The 16,593-nt window shown below is 37.7% G+C and overlaps 1 protein-coding gene across 3 annotated transcripts in view; it reads left to right on the top strand.

Annotated features, from left to right (window-relative positions):
* NUP205 (nucleoporin 205) overlaps positions 1-16,593 on the top strand; it is a 92,463-nt gene that overhangs the window by 13,232 nt on the left and 62,638 nt on the right. For 2 of the 3 annotated variants that reach the window (XR_004183117.1, XM_031665139.1), the window contains exons 3-10: positions 1,700-1,871; positions 4,392-4,536; positions 5,117-5,276; positions 5,955-6,183; positions 6,914-7,078; positions 13,453-13,628; positions 16,172-16,288; positions 16,450-16,587. Coding sequence is in view for 2 of the 3 variants with exons in the window: in XM_031665139.1 (XP_031520999.1) it covers positions 1,700-1,871; positions 4,392-4,536; positions 5,117-5,276; positions 5,955-6,183; positions 6,914-7,078; positions 13,453-13,628; positions 16,172-16,288; positions 16,450-16,587 (1,302 nt within the window). In the remaining variant the exon portion in view is untranslated. Of the gene's footprint in view, positions 1-1,699; positions 1,872-4,391; positions 4,537-5,116; positions 5,277-5,954; positions 6,184-6,913; positions 7,090-13,452; positions 13,629-16,171; positions 16,289-16,449; positions 16,588-16,593 lie in introns of all 3 variants that reach the window. The other variant, XM_021936304.2, reaches the window with a different exon arrangement.

The following is a 16,593-nucleotide window of genomic DNA, read 5'->3' as shown; positions in this document are numbered from 1 at the left end:
TGTGAGCCACTGTGCCCTGCTGTGATTTTAATGGAATTTTTCTTAGGAGAAATAATTATGTCTTTATTCTCCATAGAAGTTAATATTATGTTTAGCTAGGAGATAAACTTAATAATATTTGAAGACTATTTAAGAAATTTAGTGTATTCCAGAAATACTAACTGCCTTAGAATTTCTGACCTCTAGTTGGTAATACATCTAAGCTTGCTAAGATCGATTATTTTGTTTATTTCCAGATATATGTTAACATTTTAAGTATTATTTTACAGTGTTTATAGTATTATGTAAGTTGTGTTAGTGGAACGAATTAATTCTTGTGTATCTTTATTTTTTGCATCTTGAAATTCTTTGCAATAGGAATAGAGTACTTTAGTGGAGGGGATTCAAACTTGGAAAATGCTTTTCTTGTTGTTTGACACTTTTCCTTTGTGTGTGTGTGTGTATGAGTCAGAATCTTACTCTGTCACCCAGTCTGGAGTGCAGTGGCATGATCTCGGCTCACTGCAGCCTCCCTCCCATGTTCAAGCAATCCTCCTGCCTTAGCCTCCCAAGTAGCTGGATTACAGATGCCTGCCACCATGTCCAGCTAATTTTTTTTGTATTAGAGATGGGGTTTCACCATGTTTGCCAGGCTGGTCTTGAACTCCTGGCCTCAAGTGATCTGCCTGCTTTAGCCTCTCAAAGTTCTAGGATTACAGGCGTGACCCACCACACCCAGTCTGGCACTTTTCTTTTGTGTACAGCAAGGAAGCCATCTAAGAACTATTTATGGGATTGCGTTACAAGAAATGGCTTTTTGCTTTTTAGCTATTTTTTTTTTTTTTTTTTTTTTTTTTTTTGCTTTTTTTAGTAGAAAGAGCCCCAGCCTGGGAGCCAGTTGAGGTGATTTCCAGTCTTGGCTCTACCACTAGAGAGTTTTATGACCACAGATAAGTTACCTGACTTATCCAGATGTCGAGTTTTCTATCTGTAATAGAGGAGCTAGATTCAATGACCAATGTGTAACCTTTAAGTTCTGAAACTAGATTTTATGATCTGTCAGGTAATTCTGTACTGTATGTCATATGTTAAATGTTTGCGCCAAATAATCTTTTAGAAAATAAGACCACATTTTATGTAACATTAATAAACAGTTACTTGCTCTACTAAGTAATTAAACAGTTCATATATCCATTTGTTATGTACCATTTGAAGACCTTGTTATTTTTATTTATAATATAGTTGAAAAGTTCTGTAGAAACTTGAAAAATAGTATGCTATTTTGTATATTTTCTCCAAATTTTTTAGTTCAGAGTTTAGCAGTCACAGTTATTGACAAGGTCGTATTGGAATAAAAAGTTTAAGGTTACGTAAACTATTACCTCATAAAAGTCTGTTCTAAATTTATGAAGTACGTGAGATGTTTTGATACAGGCATGCAGTGTGAAATAATCACATCGTGGAGAATGGGGTATCATTCATCCCCTCAAGCATTTATCCTTTGTTTTCCAAACAATCCATTTATACTCTTAGTTATTTTAAAATGTGCAATTATTATGGAGAATAAAAAGATGGTCATTGCTCCTAAGAATGATAAGAAATACTTCTGTTTGTCATGTTACCAGGCTGAATTATCATGAATAAGCTTCTGTAGGTAACACTTTGGGGACCTTGTCTCCAGTGTGCTATTTTCATAACAATTACAATTTTATCATTGTAGCCAAAAAATGTTCAACAGCATGAGAAGGTTCAGAAAGCCAGTACAGAGGGAGTCGCCATTCAGGGTCAACAGGGAACTCGACTTCTTCCTGAACAGCTCATTAAAGAAGCCTTTATTCTCAGTGACCTTTTTGATATTGGAGAATTGGCAGCTGTTGAGCTTCTTCTTGCTGGTAGGTTGACATTTAACTGAAACAGTGGTAAAATAATGCAAAATTATAAAATGACTTATAGTTTAAAATAGTTTATTGTTTAGATTCTATCATAGTTTTTAAGGATGCAGTTTGGTAAAACCATGTTCAAAATATTTCCTTTTTTAATCTTTCTTTGCTTATTTATTTATTTAGAGACGGAGTCACGCTCTGTCACCCAGGCTAGAATGCAGTGGCACGATACCAGCTCACTACAACCTCCACTTCCCGGGTTCAAGTGATTCTCCTGTCTCAGCCTCCCAAGTAGCTGGGATTATAGGCACATGCCACCACCCCTGGCTAGCCTTTTTTAACCTTTGATTGAAAGGAAAGCTTCAGTTTAGCGTCAGAATTATTAAAGACATCTCAGAAATTTTATAGCACAAAGCACTAATTGTTGGTGAGTATGCAGGTAAGGTCATTAGTGATCAGAATTGTTAACGACGTCTCAGAAATTTTACAGCACAAAACCCTTGCTGTCAGTGAGTAGGCAGGTAAGGTCACTGCTTTTCGGGAATTTCTTTTTGAGAGAGTAATTCAGATAATGTGTGAATAGGTGAAAAAGAAGATGATTTCAATAATACAGAGTACTAGGAAGAAAATAAAGCAGTGGGATATAGAGAGGTGGAGGCTGACTAGGGCAACTCTAAGTAGGGTCTGTAGAGAGAGCCTCTCTAAGATGGGGTCATTTGACTTGTGACCCAAATGATGAGAAGGTTCCAGCCACCCAGACCTATTGGGTAAGGCTTTTCCAGGGAGAGCAAGCAGCCAGTGCTTGAGGTGGGAATAAAGGCGTGTTTAAGGATGAAAAGACCATTGGGGCTGGAGCATCATTAATTAGAGGGAAAGCAAAGGAAGATGCACATACAGCAGGAATCAGAGCATGTTTGATTTTGCATACTATGAAAGGTATTTGGATTTTATGCTAATTGCAATGGAAAGTTGTTGATGAGGGCTTTAAGCAGAGACATTACATAATTCATTCTAACTCTGAAATTATTTCTCTGGTTGCTGTATAGAGAAAAGAGAGAAAAATTTCTATATTATAAGTAGTTTGTTTTGATTATAACGGAGGAGCCATTTGAAGAAGATATGGGCATTTCAGTTGAACAAATTTTAATATGTCTAAAAATAATATATGGCTGCCAAAATCCTTTTTGACCTAAGACTGCATTAAAAGAAGTATGATATTGAGAATGAGGGGGATGTTCACTAGACATGCTTGAGTTTTGAGTTTAACTCAGAACTTTCATTTAACAAACATTTCTTCTATACCTACCATGTCCCAGGCATGGTGTTAATTATATCACTCCAGTGATATAAAGATGAATAAAATCTCAACTAATGTAAATAAGCTCATATTTTAATAATTGAGAATGATGTGGAAACAAATGATTTTGACACAATTAAGTACATTGATGCAGTTTTGTGCAAGATTTAGAGATGGTCCAGAGAGAAGGTATTAGATGGACCTTGATTATACAGAGAAGTCTTAACAACATCATGAAGTTTAAGGTAGATGTTGCAAAATGAGTAAGCATACATCAGGTGGAATAGGTGGTTATTTGGGAGGATGAAGGGCATCCAGGCAGAAGAAATTGCCTGTGCAAGAGGGTGAAGGAAGGTGATGAATTTGGGGAACAAAAAGTAGTAGAGTGGAGGAGTAATTGCAGTAAGGGGAAAAGAAAGCTATAGGAAATGAAACTGAAACTATAGGCAAAGTACTCTTAAAAAAAGTGAAACTTAGCCGGGGGTGGTGGCTCACGTCTGTAATCCCAGCACTTTGGGAGGCCAAGGCAGGTGGATCACAAGGTCAGGAGTTCAAGACCAGCGTGACCAACATGGTGAAACCCCGTCTCTACTAAAAATACAAAAAATAGCCAGGAGCGATGGCAAGTGCCTATAATCCTAACTACTCAGGAGGCTAAGGCAGGAGAATTGCTTGAACCTAGGCGGCAGAGGTTACAGTGAGATCGCGCCACTGCACTCCAGCCTGGGTGACAGCGTGAAACTCCGTCTCAAAAAAAAAAGTAGAACTCATTCAAAGGAGAGCAGTTAAAATGGTGAATGAACTTGAATTATAAAAAGGTTATTTATTCAGAGAAGATTCTGAGGGAAGAAATTTAGAAATATTTGAAAGATTCCATATGAGATAGTAAAATGGGCATTGAATAAAATTAAATTCAGTGGACAACAGTGAGACCAAAAGATTCTCACCCAGTATGTAGAAAATCACAGGTGAGTGTGAGAGTTAAAAATTGGGAGTATGGAAAATGGTGAATTCCATGTCCCTGCTGGTGTTTAGGGATAAGTTGGATGGCCCTAGAATATGTTAAGCAAGAAGTTAGACAGTAGATGGATGTTTGTAGTAGAGGACCCCATGGCCCCTTAAGCCCTGAGTGACTGTGATTCTTTGAACTGAACGTTGTTAAATTGATTTTTGTCTCTTCCTAAACACATATGTGTTTATTAATAATATTGTTTCTCAACTTCCTTTTTTAGGAGAGCACCAACAGCCACATTTTCCTGGCCTTACCAGAGGATTAGTAGCTGTTCTTTTGTACTGGGATGGAAAGCGATGCATTGCGAATTCCTTGAAAGCCTTGATACAGTCTAGACGGGGAAAGACATGGACCCTAGAACTCAGGTCTTTTTACTTCTTGGGATTTCAGGGGTTAATTTGAAATTACTTGAAGAATGACAATATTTCCCTTTTTATATACAATCTGAGCAGTATGTAACAAGCTGAGTAATATACTCTCTCATTCTGCCAAGAAAGATATAACAATTTAAATCTGTTTTATTGTGTTTATAAATAAAAAATAATTTGGACCCAGATGCAGTGGTTCTAATTATTTTTGGATTACAAAGTGCTGAGATTACAGATTACAGTCTACAGATTACAGATTACAAGGATCACTTAAGCTCAGGAGTTTTAGATCAGCATGGGCAACATGATGAAATCCCATCTCTACAAAAAATAGAAAAATTAGCTGGGCATGGTGGCATGCACCTGCAGTTCCAGCTACTTGGAACACTGAGGTGGGAGAATGACCTGAGCCTGGGAGGTCAAGGCTGCAGTGAGCGGTGATCACGCCACTGCACTCTAGCCTGGGTGACAGAGCAAGGCTCTGTCTCAAAAAAAAAGAGCGTTTGCTATATCTATTATTATGAAGAAGCATGAGCAATATTGTTTCACATAGTTTATTGATTTCTTTTCATTACAGTCCAGAGCTGGCTTCAATGACAACACGCTTTACAGATGAGCTGATGGAGCAAGGATTGACTTACAAAGTTCTTACCCTGGTGTCACAGATTGATGTGAATAATGAGTTTGAGAAACTACAGCGAGAGAGAGGTTTGGGCAGTGAAAAACATCGCAAAGAGGCAAGGGTTCAATGAAATCAATTCATGAGTTGTCTGTCAAATCTCAGAGGCAGAAACATGACAATTAGAATATTCAGTTTTTCAAGATGAATTATGTAGTGACACCGTGTGTGATTGCCACTTTTCTTTTTTTTGCTTTTATTATTTTTCTTTGACCCAAAATTGTATATATGTATAGGGTACAGTGTGATATTTTGATACATATGTATGATATGTAATAATCAAATCAACATAATTAGCATATCCATCACCTCAAACGTTTATTATTTCTTTGTGTTGGGAACATTCAAAATTCACTGTACTACTGTTTGACAATACAGTATACAATAAATTATTGTTGATTATAGTCAGCTCATAATGTATATTAAAGTTTGTAGTCAGCTGTGTCCATAAAATTGACCTGCAGTTGTTTCAGCTTCTGTATAGTCATTTATGTGCTATTCTAGCTCTTTTTATGAAGTGAACAAGAAATTAGTCATCCCAATTTCTTAAGGAACTTAAGGATAAGAAATAAACAATAGGGTTTGTTCAGAATTCCAGAGGTGACATCTTAGGATCACTTGTGGATTTAGATAGGTTTTTTTTTTTAGCCTTTGTAAAAGGTAGTTTGTACTTTGGAATAAGACCAGGCTTCACTGTAATTTGTTTATGCTGATAGTCATATGTTTTTATTTCTAGGTTTCTGATCTCATTAAGGAGTGCAGGCAGTCTCTTGCAGAAAGCCTTTTTGCCTGGGCTTGCCAGTCACCTTTAGGCAAAGAAGACACTCTCCTCCTTATTGGACATTTGGAAAGAGTGACAGTTGAGGCCAATGGCTCACTGGACGCAGTGAATCTGGCTCTTCTTATGGCGCTTCTGTACTGTTTTGATACCAGTTTTATAGAGCAAAGCACAGAGGAACGAGACGGTATTGAGTTTTATACATTTACCTACATTAAAAAAAGTCAGACTTAAAATTGTGGGGATAACATTTAAAAAGGATGATATTTTAGCTACTAAAATAGAATGCTCTGTTCCTGTGTGTGCAATCCGTTCATATTTGAATATTTATATATAAGATCACATTTAAAAAACAATTGCAGTCCTGTTAATTATTTCTGTTTTTTGGGGGGATTTGGAATGGAAAGTATTAAAGCATATATTATACACGTTCATGATTGCACATGCCTAATTTACTTAATTGCTTGTTTCGTTACCATTTATTTACATTTTCAAACTTTTTATTAAAACATTCTGAGAGACAGTGACTGTCATTTCAGTAATGTTATCTTTGACCTGTGTTTTCTATGAAGTAAATAAAATTTTTATGATCTTTAGATAACATGATTAATATTCTAGAATTTATGTGCAGAAAAAAATGAATGTCTAACTTTTTTCTAGTTTATTTGTAGTACACTTATAAAAATAACTGAAAATAGTGAAATTAGAATTTAGGATTATTGTCATTTTCTTTTTTTGTTTTTAGTATGTGTACAATCAACAGTAGTGTACCTTTTGGTTTATAGAAATTAATGTTAATTAGTCATTATTCTTCTGTGAGAATGCTCAGATTTTCTGACTTCCGGACATTATTCCTGTGTATCAGAAGTGAGAATTTATCTGGTGTTTGGTAAAGTGGTCTATTTTTGTGTTTTCAGATATGATTCATCAACTTCCACTGTTGACAGAAAAACAGTACATTGCAACAATTCACTCTCGTCTTCAGGACTCTCAGCTTTGGAAACTGCCTGGGCTCCAAGCCACTGTTAGACTTGCCTGGGCACTGGCATTGAGGGGAATATCCCAGCTACCTGATGTGACAGGTGAATTGCTTGTAGGTAATTTTATTATGAGAAACAGCATGTTAGCACTTAATGAAGTTTTTGGAAGGAGTCTTATCCTTGACATACATAAGCACAAGCATAGGAAGATATCCAGAGTTATATTAAATGAAACTTTTTAGTGTAGTAGTGAAATACAGACCTTTTTCTCCTTGTTTCTCAAAAATATTATATGAAATACTATTTCCCATTCTTGGAGCCAGTGACAATGCTCTTTTACCTTCAGGGTATGAGTTTAAAATTTGGAATGACAGTGTCACCTTAAATGATTTTTTTTTGAGATGGAGTTTCGCTCTTGTTGCCCAGGCTGGAGTCCAATGGCACAATCTCGGCTCACCACAACCTCCACCTCCTGGGTTCAAGTGATTCTCCTGCCTCACCCTCCCAAGTAGCTGGGATTACAGGCATGCATCACCACACCGGCTAATTTTGTATTTTTAGTAGAAACGGGGTTTCTCCATGTTGGTCAGGCTAGTTTTGAACTCCCGACCTCATGTGATCTGCCCGCCTTGGCCTCCCAAAGTGCTGGGATTACAAGGCATGAGCCACCCCGCCCGGCCTTAAATGTTTTTTAAAATTAAAATTTACTATTCCTTTTATTTTTATACGTTTTCCTTCTTGATTTGTTCACAGACTAATTTTTCACATTGTGTCAAATTAAAAACAATTTTTTTTCCCATACAGTATATTAAAAGGGAGATATTTGGATCAGTCAAGAACAGATGTGGAATCCCGACTTCCCTTTTTTGTGGCCCAGGCTGGAGTACAAGTGGCTCAATCCCGGCTCACTGCAGCCTCTGCCTACTAAGTTCAAGTGATTCTCCTACCTCAGTTTTCTGAGTAACTGGGCTACAGGCACATGCCACCACGCCTGGCTAATCTTATGTTTTTTTGGTAGAAACAGGGTTTCACTATGTTGACCAGACTGGTCTTGAGCTCCTGAGCTCAGGTGATCTACCTGCTTCGGCCTCCCATAGTGTTGGATTTACAGGCGTGAGCCACCGTGCCTGACCAGAATACTGACTTTTAACAACCTATTAACTCACTGTAGCGTATATTATTCTGCTATTTACATTTACATTATTTAATTGTCATATTAGTAGGGGTTATTCTAACAGAATGAGGACTGTACATGGAACTCGAAGCTCAAAGAATTGTCGTCGTCTGTATCTTTTTTATGGTAGATCTGGAAAGGCTTTATTCAAGTTTACAATTTATGTCAGTTTTCTAATCCTAAAGTATCAACAGATTCTAGTATCTTATCAATTATGTAATTCCAGAACATTTTGTTTTCACTAGTGTCATGCTATTCCCAAGGTGTTTGCAGAAAGCTTTTTTTGTGTTAGGAGTCTTTCCTCGGCCACTTAATTTCTATCTATCAATTTATATATCTAAATGTTGATAGCTAATTAGACTTTTACATTCCTGTGCAAATTCTATTTCTTACCTATGCATACCCTCTTCATTTATAAATCTTATTTCACTACTTTTCTGACATAAAGTTACCCTTTAACCTTTTAAGTGGCTATGTGATAGTTAATATCTTTTTTTAAATTTTATTTTGGAGATGGAATCTCTGTTGCCCAGGCTGGAGTGCAGTGGCATGATCTCAGATCACTGCAACCTCTGCCTCCCAGGTTCAAGTAATTCTCCTGCCTCAGCCTCCCAAGTAGCTGGGACTATAGGCGCACACTGCCACGCCCAGCTAATATTTTGTATTTTAGTAGAGAGAGGGTTTCACTGTGTTGCACAGGCTGATCTCTAACTCCTGAGCTCAGGCAGTCTGCCCGCCTTGGCCTCTCAAAGTGCTGGAATTACAGGCGCGAGCCACCATGCCCGGCTGTGATAGTTAATATCTTATATTAGCTATATAATATAGTTATACATAGATAGTTATAATATTATGTAATATAGTCACAATCTTATGCTATAATTTCCAATACCATTGCACTAATTTTGAAAGGTTTAATAGAATATGCTGTAGTTTGCTGTAGAATAATAGTAAAAATAGGTTAGGAATTGTAGCCCAAGTTTCAAGTCCCAGATCTTTGGCTACTTAATCTCTTTGATTTTATATGCTCATACCCTTTTATAAGCTTTAATAGTTAGGGGTATTATAGTTGGAACTTTTAAACTATAAAATTTTTTCTGTTAATTTGCATTTTAAAAATTGTTAGAAAAATTGAATAGCTTGTGTTATTTGCAGAATGGTCACTTCTTGAAATAATCTGGACAAGTTTTAACTCAGATCTCCAATTTGAAAAATTGGTTTCTATTCTCTTCATAGATTTCTGAAACTTCTATCAAATGTGTTTATTATATTATTTTATAAAAGGCATGAAGCCAGGCGCAGTGCCTCATGCCTCTAATCCCAGCATTTTGGGAGGCCGAGGTAGGAGGATTGCTTGAGCCCAGGAGTTCATGACAAACCTGGGCAATATGGTGAGACCTCATCTCTACAAAAAATTAGAAATTAACCCAGTGTGGTGACATGCACTTGGCTGTAGTCCCAGCTACTCAGGAGGCTGAGGCGGGAGAATCACTTGACCCCAGGAGGCAGACGCTGTAGTGAGCTGAAATTGCTCCACTGCACTCCAGCCCGCGTTACAGAGTGAGATCACATCGCAAAAAAAAATTAAAAAAACAAGCATCAGCTGGGTGTGGTGACTCATGCCTGTAATCCAGCACTTTGGGAGGCTGAGGCGGGCAGATCACTTGAGGTCAGGAGTTCAAGACCAGCCTGGCCAATGTGGTAAAACCCTGTCTCCACTAAAAACACAAAAAAATTAGCCAAGCATAGTGGCGTGTGCCTGTAATCCCAGCTACCTGGGAGATTGAGGCAGGAGAATTGCTTAAACCCAGGGGGCGGAGGTTTCGGTGAGCTGAGATCGTGCCACCGCACGTTAGCCTGGGCAACAGAGTGAAACTCTGTTTCAAAATAACCTAAAAACAAAAACCAGGCATCTTTGTAATTTCACTGAGCTTTACAGAATTTTAGCATAATGTTTTTAGGCATTGAAACTCAATTTATATTAATTCATTAGTGGTGCCTTATTACCTAAATGGTCTTCGAGAAGTAATTTTTGGCCGGGTGTAGTGGCTTATACCTGTAATCTCAGTGCTTTGGGAGGCTGAGGTAGTCGCATCACTTGAGGTCAGGAGTTCAAGACCAGCCTGGCCAACAGGGCGAAACCTTGTCTGTGCCAAAGATATAAAAATTAGCTGAGTATGGTGGCACATGCTTGTAATCCTACCTTCTCAGGAGGCTGAGGCGGGAGGATCGCTGAAACTGGTAGACAGAGGTTGCAGTGAGCCAAGATTGCACCACTGCACTCCAGCCTAGGCAGCAGAGTAAGACTGTTTCAAAAAAAAAAGGACGTAATCTTTGAGTTGATTCTCTTTTAATTCCAGTGTTTTTGAATTCAAGTAAAGGTTTGAAAGAATTTATTGTTATTAAAAATATTTAATAGTAATTTCAGTAATCGTTATTATTAGTCATACTAAAGAATTAAGAAAATATTTTACTCTTAAGGATTTTGTATAATATGGGTAGATATGCAGGTTTTTGTTTGTTGTTTAAGATAGGGTCTTACCCTGCTGCCCAGGCTGGAGTGCAATGGTGTGACCATGGCTCACTGGCCTCAACCGCCAGGCCTCATGTGATCCTTCCACTACAGCCTCCCAAGTAGGTGGGACCACAGCTAATTCTTTGATTTTTTTGTAGAGATGAGGTCTCACTGTGTTGCCCAGGGTGGTCTTGAACTCCTGGGCTCAAGCAATCCTCCTGTCTTGTCTTCCCAAAGTGTTGGGTACAGGCATGAGCCACCACACCTGGCTGATATGCAGACTTTATTTCAAAATACAAAACAAAACATTAAAAAAACAGGCCAGGCGCCCCCGGTGGCTCACGCCTGTAATCCCAGCACTTTGGGAGGCCGAGGCAGGCAGATTACAAGGTCAAGAGATTGAGACCATCCTGGCTAACACAGTGAAACCCTGTCTCTACTAAAAATACAAAAAATTAGCCAGGCGTGGTGGCGCGTGCCTGTAGTCCCAGCTACTCGGGAGGCTGAGGCAGAGAATCATTTGAACCTGGGAGGCGGAGGTTGCAGTGAGTCGAGACCGCACCACTGCACTCCAGCCTCCGCGACAGAGTGAGACTCCTTCTAAAAAATAATAATAAATAAATAAATAAATAACTACAAATCATATTTTTTCCTCTGTTTGAGACTGTCTTGGCTTTTATCTGTTCTGGCCCTTTTCAAGGCAATGAAAATGTACTTTCGGTAGCAGACTATGTATTTGGTCTGTGTGACAGTCAAACAGAATAAGCTGTGTAGTATTTTTCAAAGCCAGATTGCCACACAATTACCTGGCAATTTTATATTTAAACTTTTTTTTGTTGTTTGAGACAGAGTCTCGCTCTGTCTCCCAGGCTGGAGTGCAGTGGCCGGATCTCGGCTCACTGCAAGTTCCGCCTCCTGGGTTTATGCCATTCTCCTGCCTCAGCCTCCTGGGTAGCTGGGACTACAGGCGCCTGCCACCTCGCCTGGCTAGTTTTTTTGTATTTTTTAGTAGAGACAGGGTTTCACCGTGTTAGCCAGGATGATCTCAATCTCCTGACCTTGTGATCCGCCCGTCTCGGCCTCCCAAAGTGCTGGGATTACAGGCTTGAGCCACCGCGCCCGGCCTATATTTAAAATTTAAAAGCAGTAATCAGCAATATGTTTCTTGATGGAAGGATACACCGTAACCTATGACATACTCTTAATAGAAAGTTGAATGTAAGTCAGGTAAGTCACTCTAGGTCAAGCCACTGCACCCAGCTGAGGAATTAGTTTTAAAGATATGATAATGGCCAGGCGCAGTGGCTCACGCCTGTAATCACAGCACTTTGGGAGGATCACTTGAGATCAGGAGTTCAAGACCAGCCTGGTCAACATGGTGAAACCCTGTCTCTACTAAAAATACAAAAATTAGCCAGGCATGTTGGTGCATGCCTGTAATCCCAGCTACTTGGGTGGCTGAGGCCTGAGAATTGCTTGAACTGAACTGGGAGGGAGAGGTTGCAGTGAGCTGAGATTGTACCACTGCACTCCAGCCTGCGTGACAGAGCGAGACGCTGTCTCAAAAAATAAAATAAAATAAAGGTATGATAATGGTGTTGTATGTATGTAGTGAATTTTTACTTTTGCTTTCTTTCTTTCTTTTCTCTTTCTTTCTTTCTTTCTTTCTTTCTTTCTTTCTTTCTTTCTTTCTTTCTTTCTTTCTTTCTTTTCTTTTCTTTCTTTCTTTCTTTCTCTTCTTCCTTTCTTCCTTTCTTCCTTTCATCTTTTCTTCCTTTCTTTCTTTTTTTTGAGGTGGAGTTTTGCTCTTGTTGCCCAGGCTGGAGTGCAATGATGGTGTGATCTCAGCTTACCACAGCCTCTGGTCCTGGGTTCAAGTGATTCTCCTGCCTCAGCCTCTGAGTTGCTGGGATTACAGGCATGTGCCACCACGCCTGGCTAATTTTTTGTATTTTTAGTAGAGATGAGGTTTCTCCATGTTCGTCAGGCTGGTCTTGAACTCCTGATCTCAGGTGATCCGCCCACCTCAGCCTCCCAAAGTGCTGGGATTACAGGCGTGAGCCACCCCGCCCAGCCTTGTTTCTTAGGTATATTTTTGAGTTGTACACTGCAAATACTTACTGGTAAAATATTAAATTTTCTGGAATTTGCTTTAATGAGATATGTGTGGGTGGAGAGGGGGAAGATATAGATGAGGTAAGATTGTCCATAAATTGATAGTATTGAAACAAATGATGGGTATGTGGAGTTTATTATACTTATTTTTAGATATGTATTGGATATTTTCCAAATAAAATATAAAAAAATTAGTTAGACAAGTTTATATTCAAGTTAAAATTTAGTTTTTAAATTTCAGCTACTTGGTTACCAAATTAGTATACCATTCATGTTCAGGTTTTGGTCTTGGATTGAAGACTTTTCAGATGACCCATGAGGTTTCATTGGGATTAAAGCCTTAACATCATTTTAATATGTGAATGTTTGGATAATAGCTCCCTGACTACATCAGTGTTGCATCACATATCTCTAAAATAATTTTCATTAGTTATGTTATTATTTCAAACAGTATGTATTTTTCTAATATACATTCAGAGTATATTGTTATTTGGGGTTTATGAGTTCTTTAGGGTTTATGAGTCAATTACAGTTATATATAGTCTCATTTTGTGCATAGCACATGCTAGAAGGCTGGGAAGATGTCTGAACCATCAGCAGAGTATTATGAGATATAATTACAATCTGGGTTAATGACTTTTCCTCCATGTACTGTGTTTTAAAATCTATTTCTAGCTCTGGCAGAATTCACAGAGGCAGATGAAGCAATGGCAGAACTCGCAATTGCTGACAACGTTTTCCTGTTCCTCACGGAATCTGTAGTGGTATCAGAATACTTTTATCAGGAAGAATTTTATATTCGCAGAGTCCATAATCTCATCACAGATTTCCTTGCACTTATGCCAATGAAGGTAAGTGTAATAATGGAGGATAAGTAAATAGTAGAAGAATTTTATAAAATAATTTAAAACTGATTAGCTTTATGTTTTAGAAACTAATAAAAACTTTTAATACAGACTAAAATTTGCTAGTAGTTGTATTACATCTTGTGAATCAGTTTGTGACTCATGAAGTAAGTCATGAGTCTCTACAAGGTATGAGAACATAACCCTGTAGAATTTCGGTTGTACTAAATTTGTTGAGGTTTGTTTTATGGCTCGGAATATGGCCTATCTTGGTAAATGTTCTATGTACACCTGAAAGGAAGACATATTTTGCTGCTATTCTGTGGAAATACGTCCTCTTAACTGGGGATAAGTCAGTAGAAAGAAATAATTTGACACTGAATGGTTTATAAATGAGGAAGTAATTAGTAAATGAGAATGCTGCTGTGGGTAGAAAATTACTAACCCCATTCTACCCTAAGGATTAGTGCCAAGATTGCTTTATTTAATATTTTTATACATGATTTGGAAGAGGCACAGTGGAAAATTTGCATTTTATAGATAATTGTTTAGATTTTTTTTTTTTTTTGAGACGGAGTCTTGCTCTATTGCGTGCAGTGGTGTGATCTTGGTTCACTGCAATCTCCGCCTCCTGGGTAAGCGATTCTCCTGCCACAGTCTCCCAAATAGCTGGGTTTACAGGTATCCGCCACCACGCCTGGCTACTTTTTTGTATTTTTATTAGAAATGGGGTTTTACTGTATTGGCCAGGCTGGTCTTGACCTCTCAACCTCAGGTGATCTGCCCAGCTCGGCCTCCCAAAATGCTGGGATTACAGGTGTGAGCCACCATACCTGGCCCGATTGTTTAGATTCTGAATTGCGGTGTATAAAAGGGCTTCAGCATGGATACAGATAAAATAATAAGGCTACTTTTGAGTAGATGGCTTGAACTATAACTGTCATCTGAAAAGCAATTCTTAGAGTCATTTCAAACAGTTCGTTATAGTATATGGTCTGTGTGCTGTTTTGTGCCAAAGAAGCCATCCAATGTTGGTGGGAAGTAAATGAGGGAGAAAAACATCTTTTTTTTGTTTATATTATAAAACCACCTACTTCAAATGTGTATTTTTTAAAAGCACCCTAAAAGGTCTATACTTGTAATATATTGTGCAGTTTTGATACCATATCTCCTGAAAAGTATAAATTGATTATCATAAATTTGCCCTTAAGATTCTTGTATTCTTTTTATTTTTATAGGATCTATAGTGATTTTTCTTTTTAATTCCTAAAATTGGTAATTTGTGTCTTCTCCCCCGGTTCTTAATTAACCCTGCTGGAAGTTTATTGATCTTATTGACCTTCCCAGTGAATTAGCTTTTGGCTTCATTGATTTTCTTATATTTTGCTTCACCTTTATTGATTTTTGCTCTTATGTTTATTATTTTCTTCCCTTTGCCTTGGGTTTAATTTGCTCCTTTAATTTTGTTTTTTAAGATAGAAGTTTAGGTTATTGATTTAAATCTTTATTTTTTCTAACATAAACATTTAATAATGCTGTACATTTACCTCCAATCACTGCTTTAGCTATGCCACACAAATTTTGATATGTTGCAGTTTCTTTTTTTGTTCAGTTTAATATGTTTTCTAATTTTCCTTGAGACTCCTTTGATTGACGGGTTATTTAGAATTGTGTTGTTTAATTTCCAAATTGTTTGGAGACTTTTTCAAATCTCTGTCACAGATTTCTAGTTTAATTCCATTGTGCTCAGAGAACATACCTTGTAGAATTTCAGTTGTATTAAATTTGTTTAGGTTTGTTTTATGGCTCAGAATATGGCCTATTTTGGTAAATATTCTATGTACACCTGAAAGGAACACATATTTTGCTGCTGTTCGGTGGAATGTTGTATAAGTGTCAATTAAGTCAAGTTGGTTTGCTGTTTTTCAAGTTTTCCATATCCTTACTGATTTTCTGTGTACTTGTTCTATTGAATATTGACAGAGGAGTGTTGGTATTTCCAACAATAATTGTGGATTTGTCTAGCTATGTTTTTTTTTTTTTAACAGAATTTGTTTCTTATTTTTGTTGGCATTTAGTTCACATAAATGTTGTGAAGCAGTGACTCTCAACTGAGGTATAATGTTCTTCAGAGTGTGTTTGGGAAATGAGTGGAGCCAGTTTTGCTTGTTATGATGACTCTGGTGTTGTTATTGATAGTTGGTAGGTAGTTCCAGGGTTGCTAAATGTCCTGGAATATTCAGGATAATCCAGCCCAGTGAAGAAATGTTGTGCCCATATGTCAGTAATGTCCCCATCGAGAAACACTACAGTTAAGTTCAACTTTTCTGTAGTGGAAAATGCATTGAAGTTTTAAGATATTATAAATTATGGATAGTAATATTGCAAATAAGATTCCTGGCATGTTTCTTCATGTCACCTAAAGTGGAATAGATATTTAAACAATATATTTCTTGTATGTGATCACTTTAAGACAGTTGCCTGATTTCATTGTTATTAGTATGTACGATACATTTACATATTAAAACTATATCTAATAAATTTAATAGGTGAAACAGCTGAGGAATCGGGCAGATGAAGATGCTCGAATGATTCACATGAGTATGCAGATGGGTAATGAACCCCCCATTTCACTTAGAAGGGACCTGGAACACTTAATGCTATTGGTAAGCCATTCTATTAGAAAGCTTGTCCTCTTTCCCTCCTTTCATTATTTTTTCCCCTAACTTTGGAAAATTTCAGGTCTAATACTTTAAATGTCCTTTTTTATTGAAAGTAATTTTTGAGTCGTAGACATTTCCCTACAGTCTTTGCTTACTCTTTGCAGATTGGCGAGCTATATAAAAAGAACCCTTTTCATCTGGAGCTTGCTCTAGAATATTGGTGTCCCACAGAGCCTCTTCAGACTCCGACTATCATGGGTTCTTATCTAGGGGTGGCTCATCAGCGGCCCCCTCAACGCCAGGTAAGA

Source organism: Papio anubis, chromosome 4 (assembly GCF_008728515.1).
Source record: "Papio anubis isolate 15944 chromosome 4, Panubis1.0, whole genome shotgun sequence".
NCBI classification, from domain to species: domain Eukaryota; kingdom Metazoa; phylum Chordata; class Mammalia; order Primates; family Cercopithecidae; genus Papio; species Papio anubis.
The sequence above is the reverse complement of the archived record's forward strand: the minus strand, read 5'-3'. Positions and strand labels throughout refer to the sequence as shown.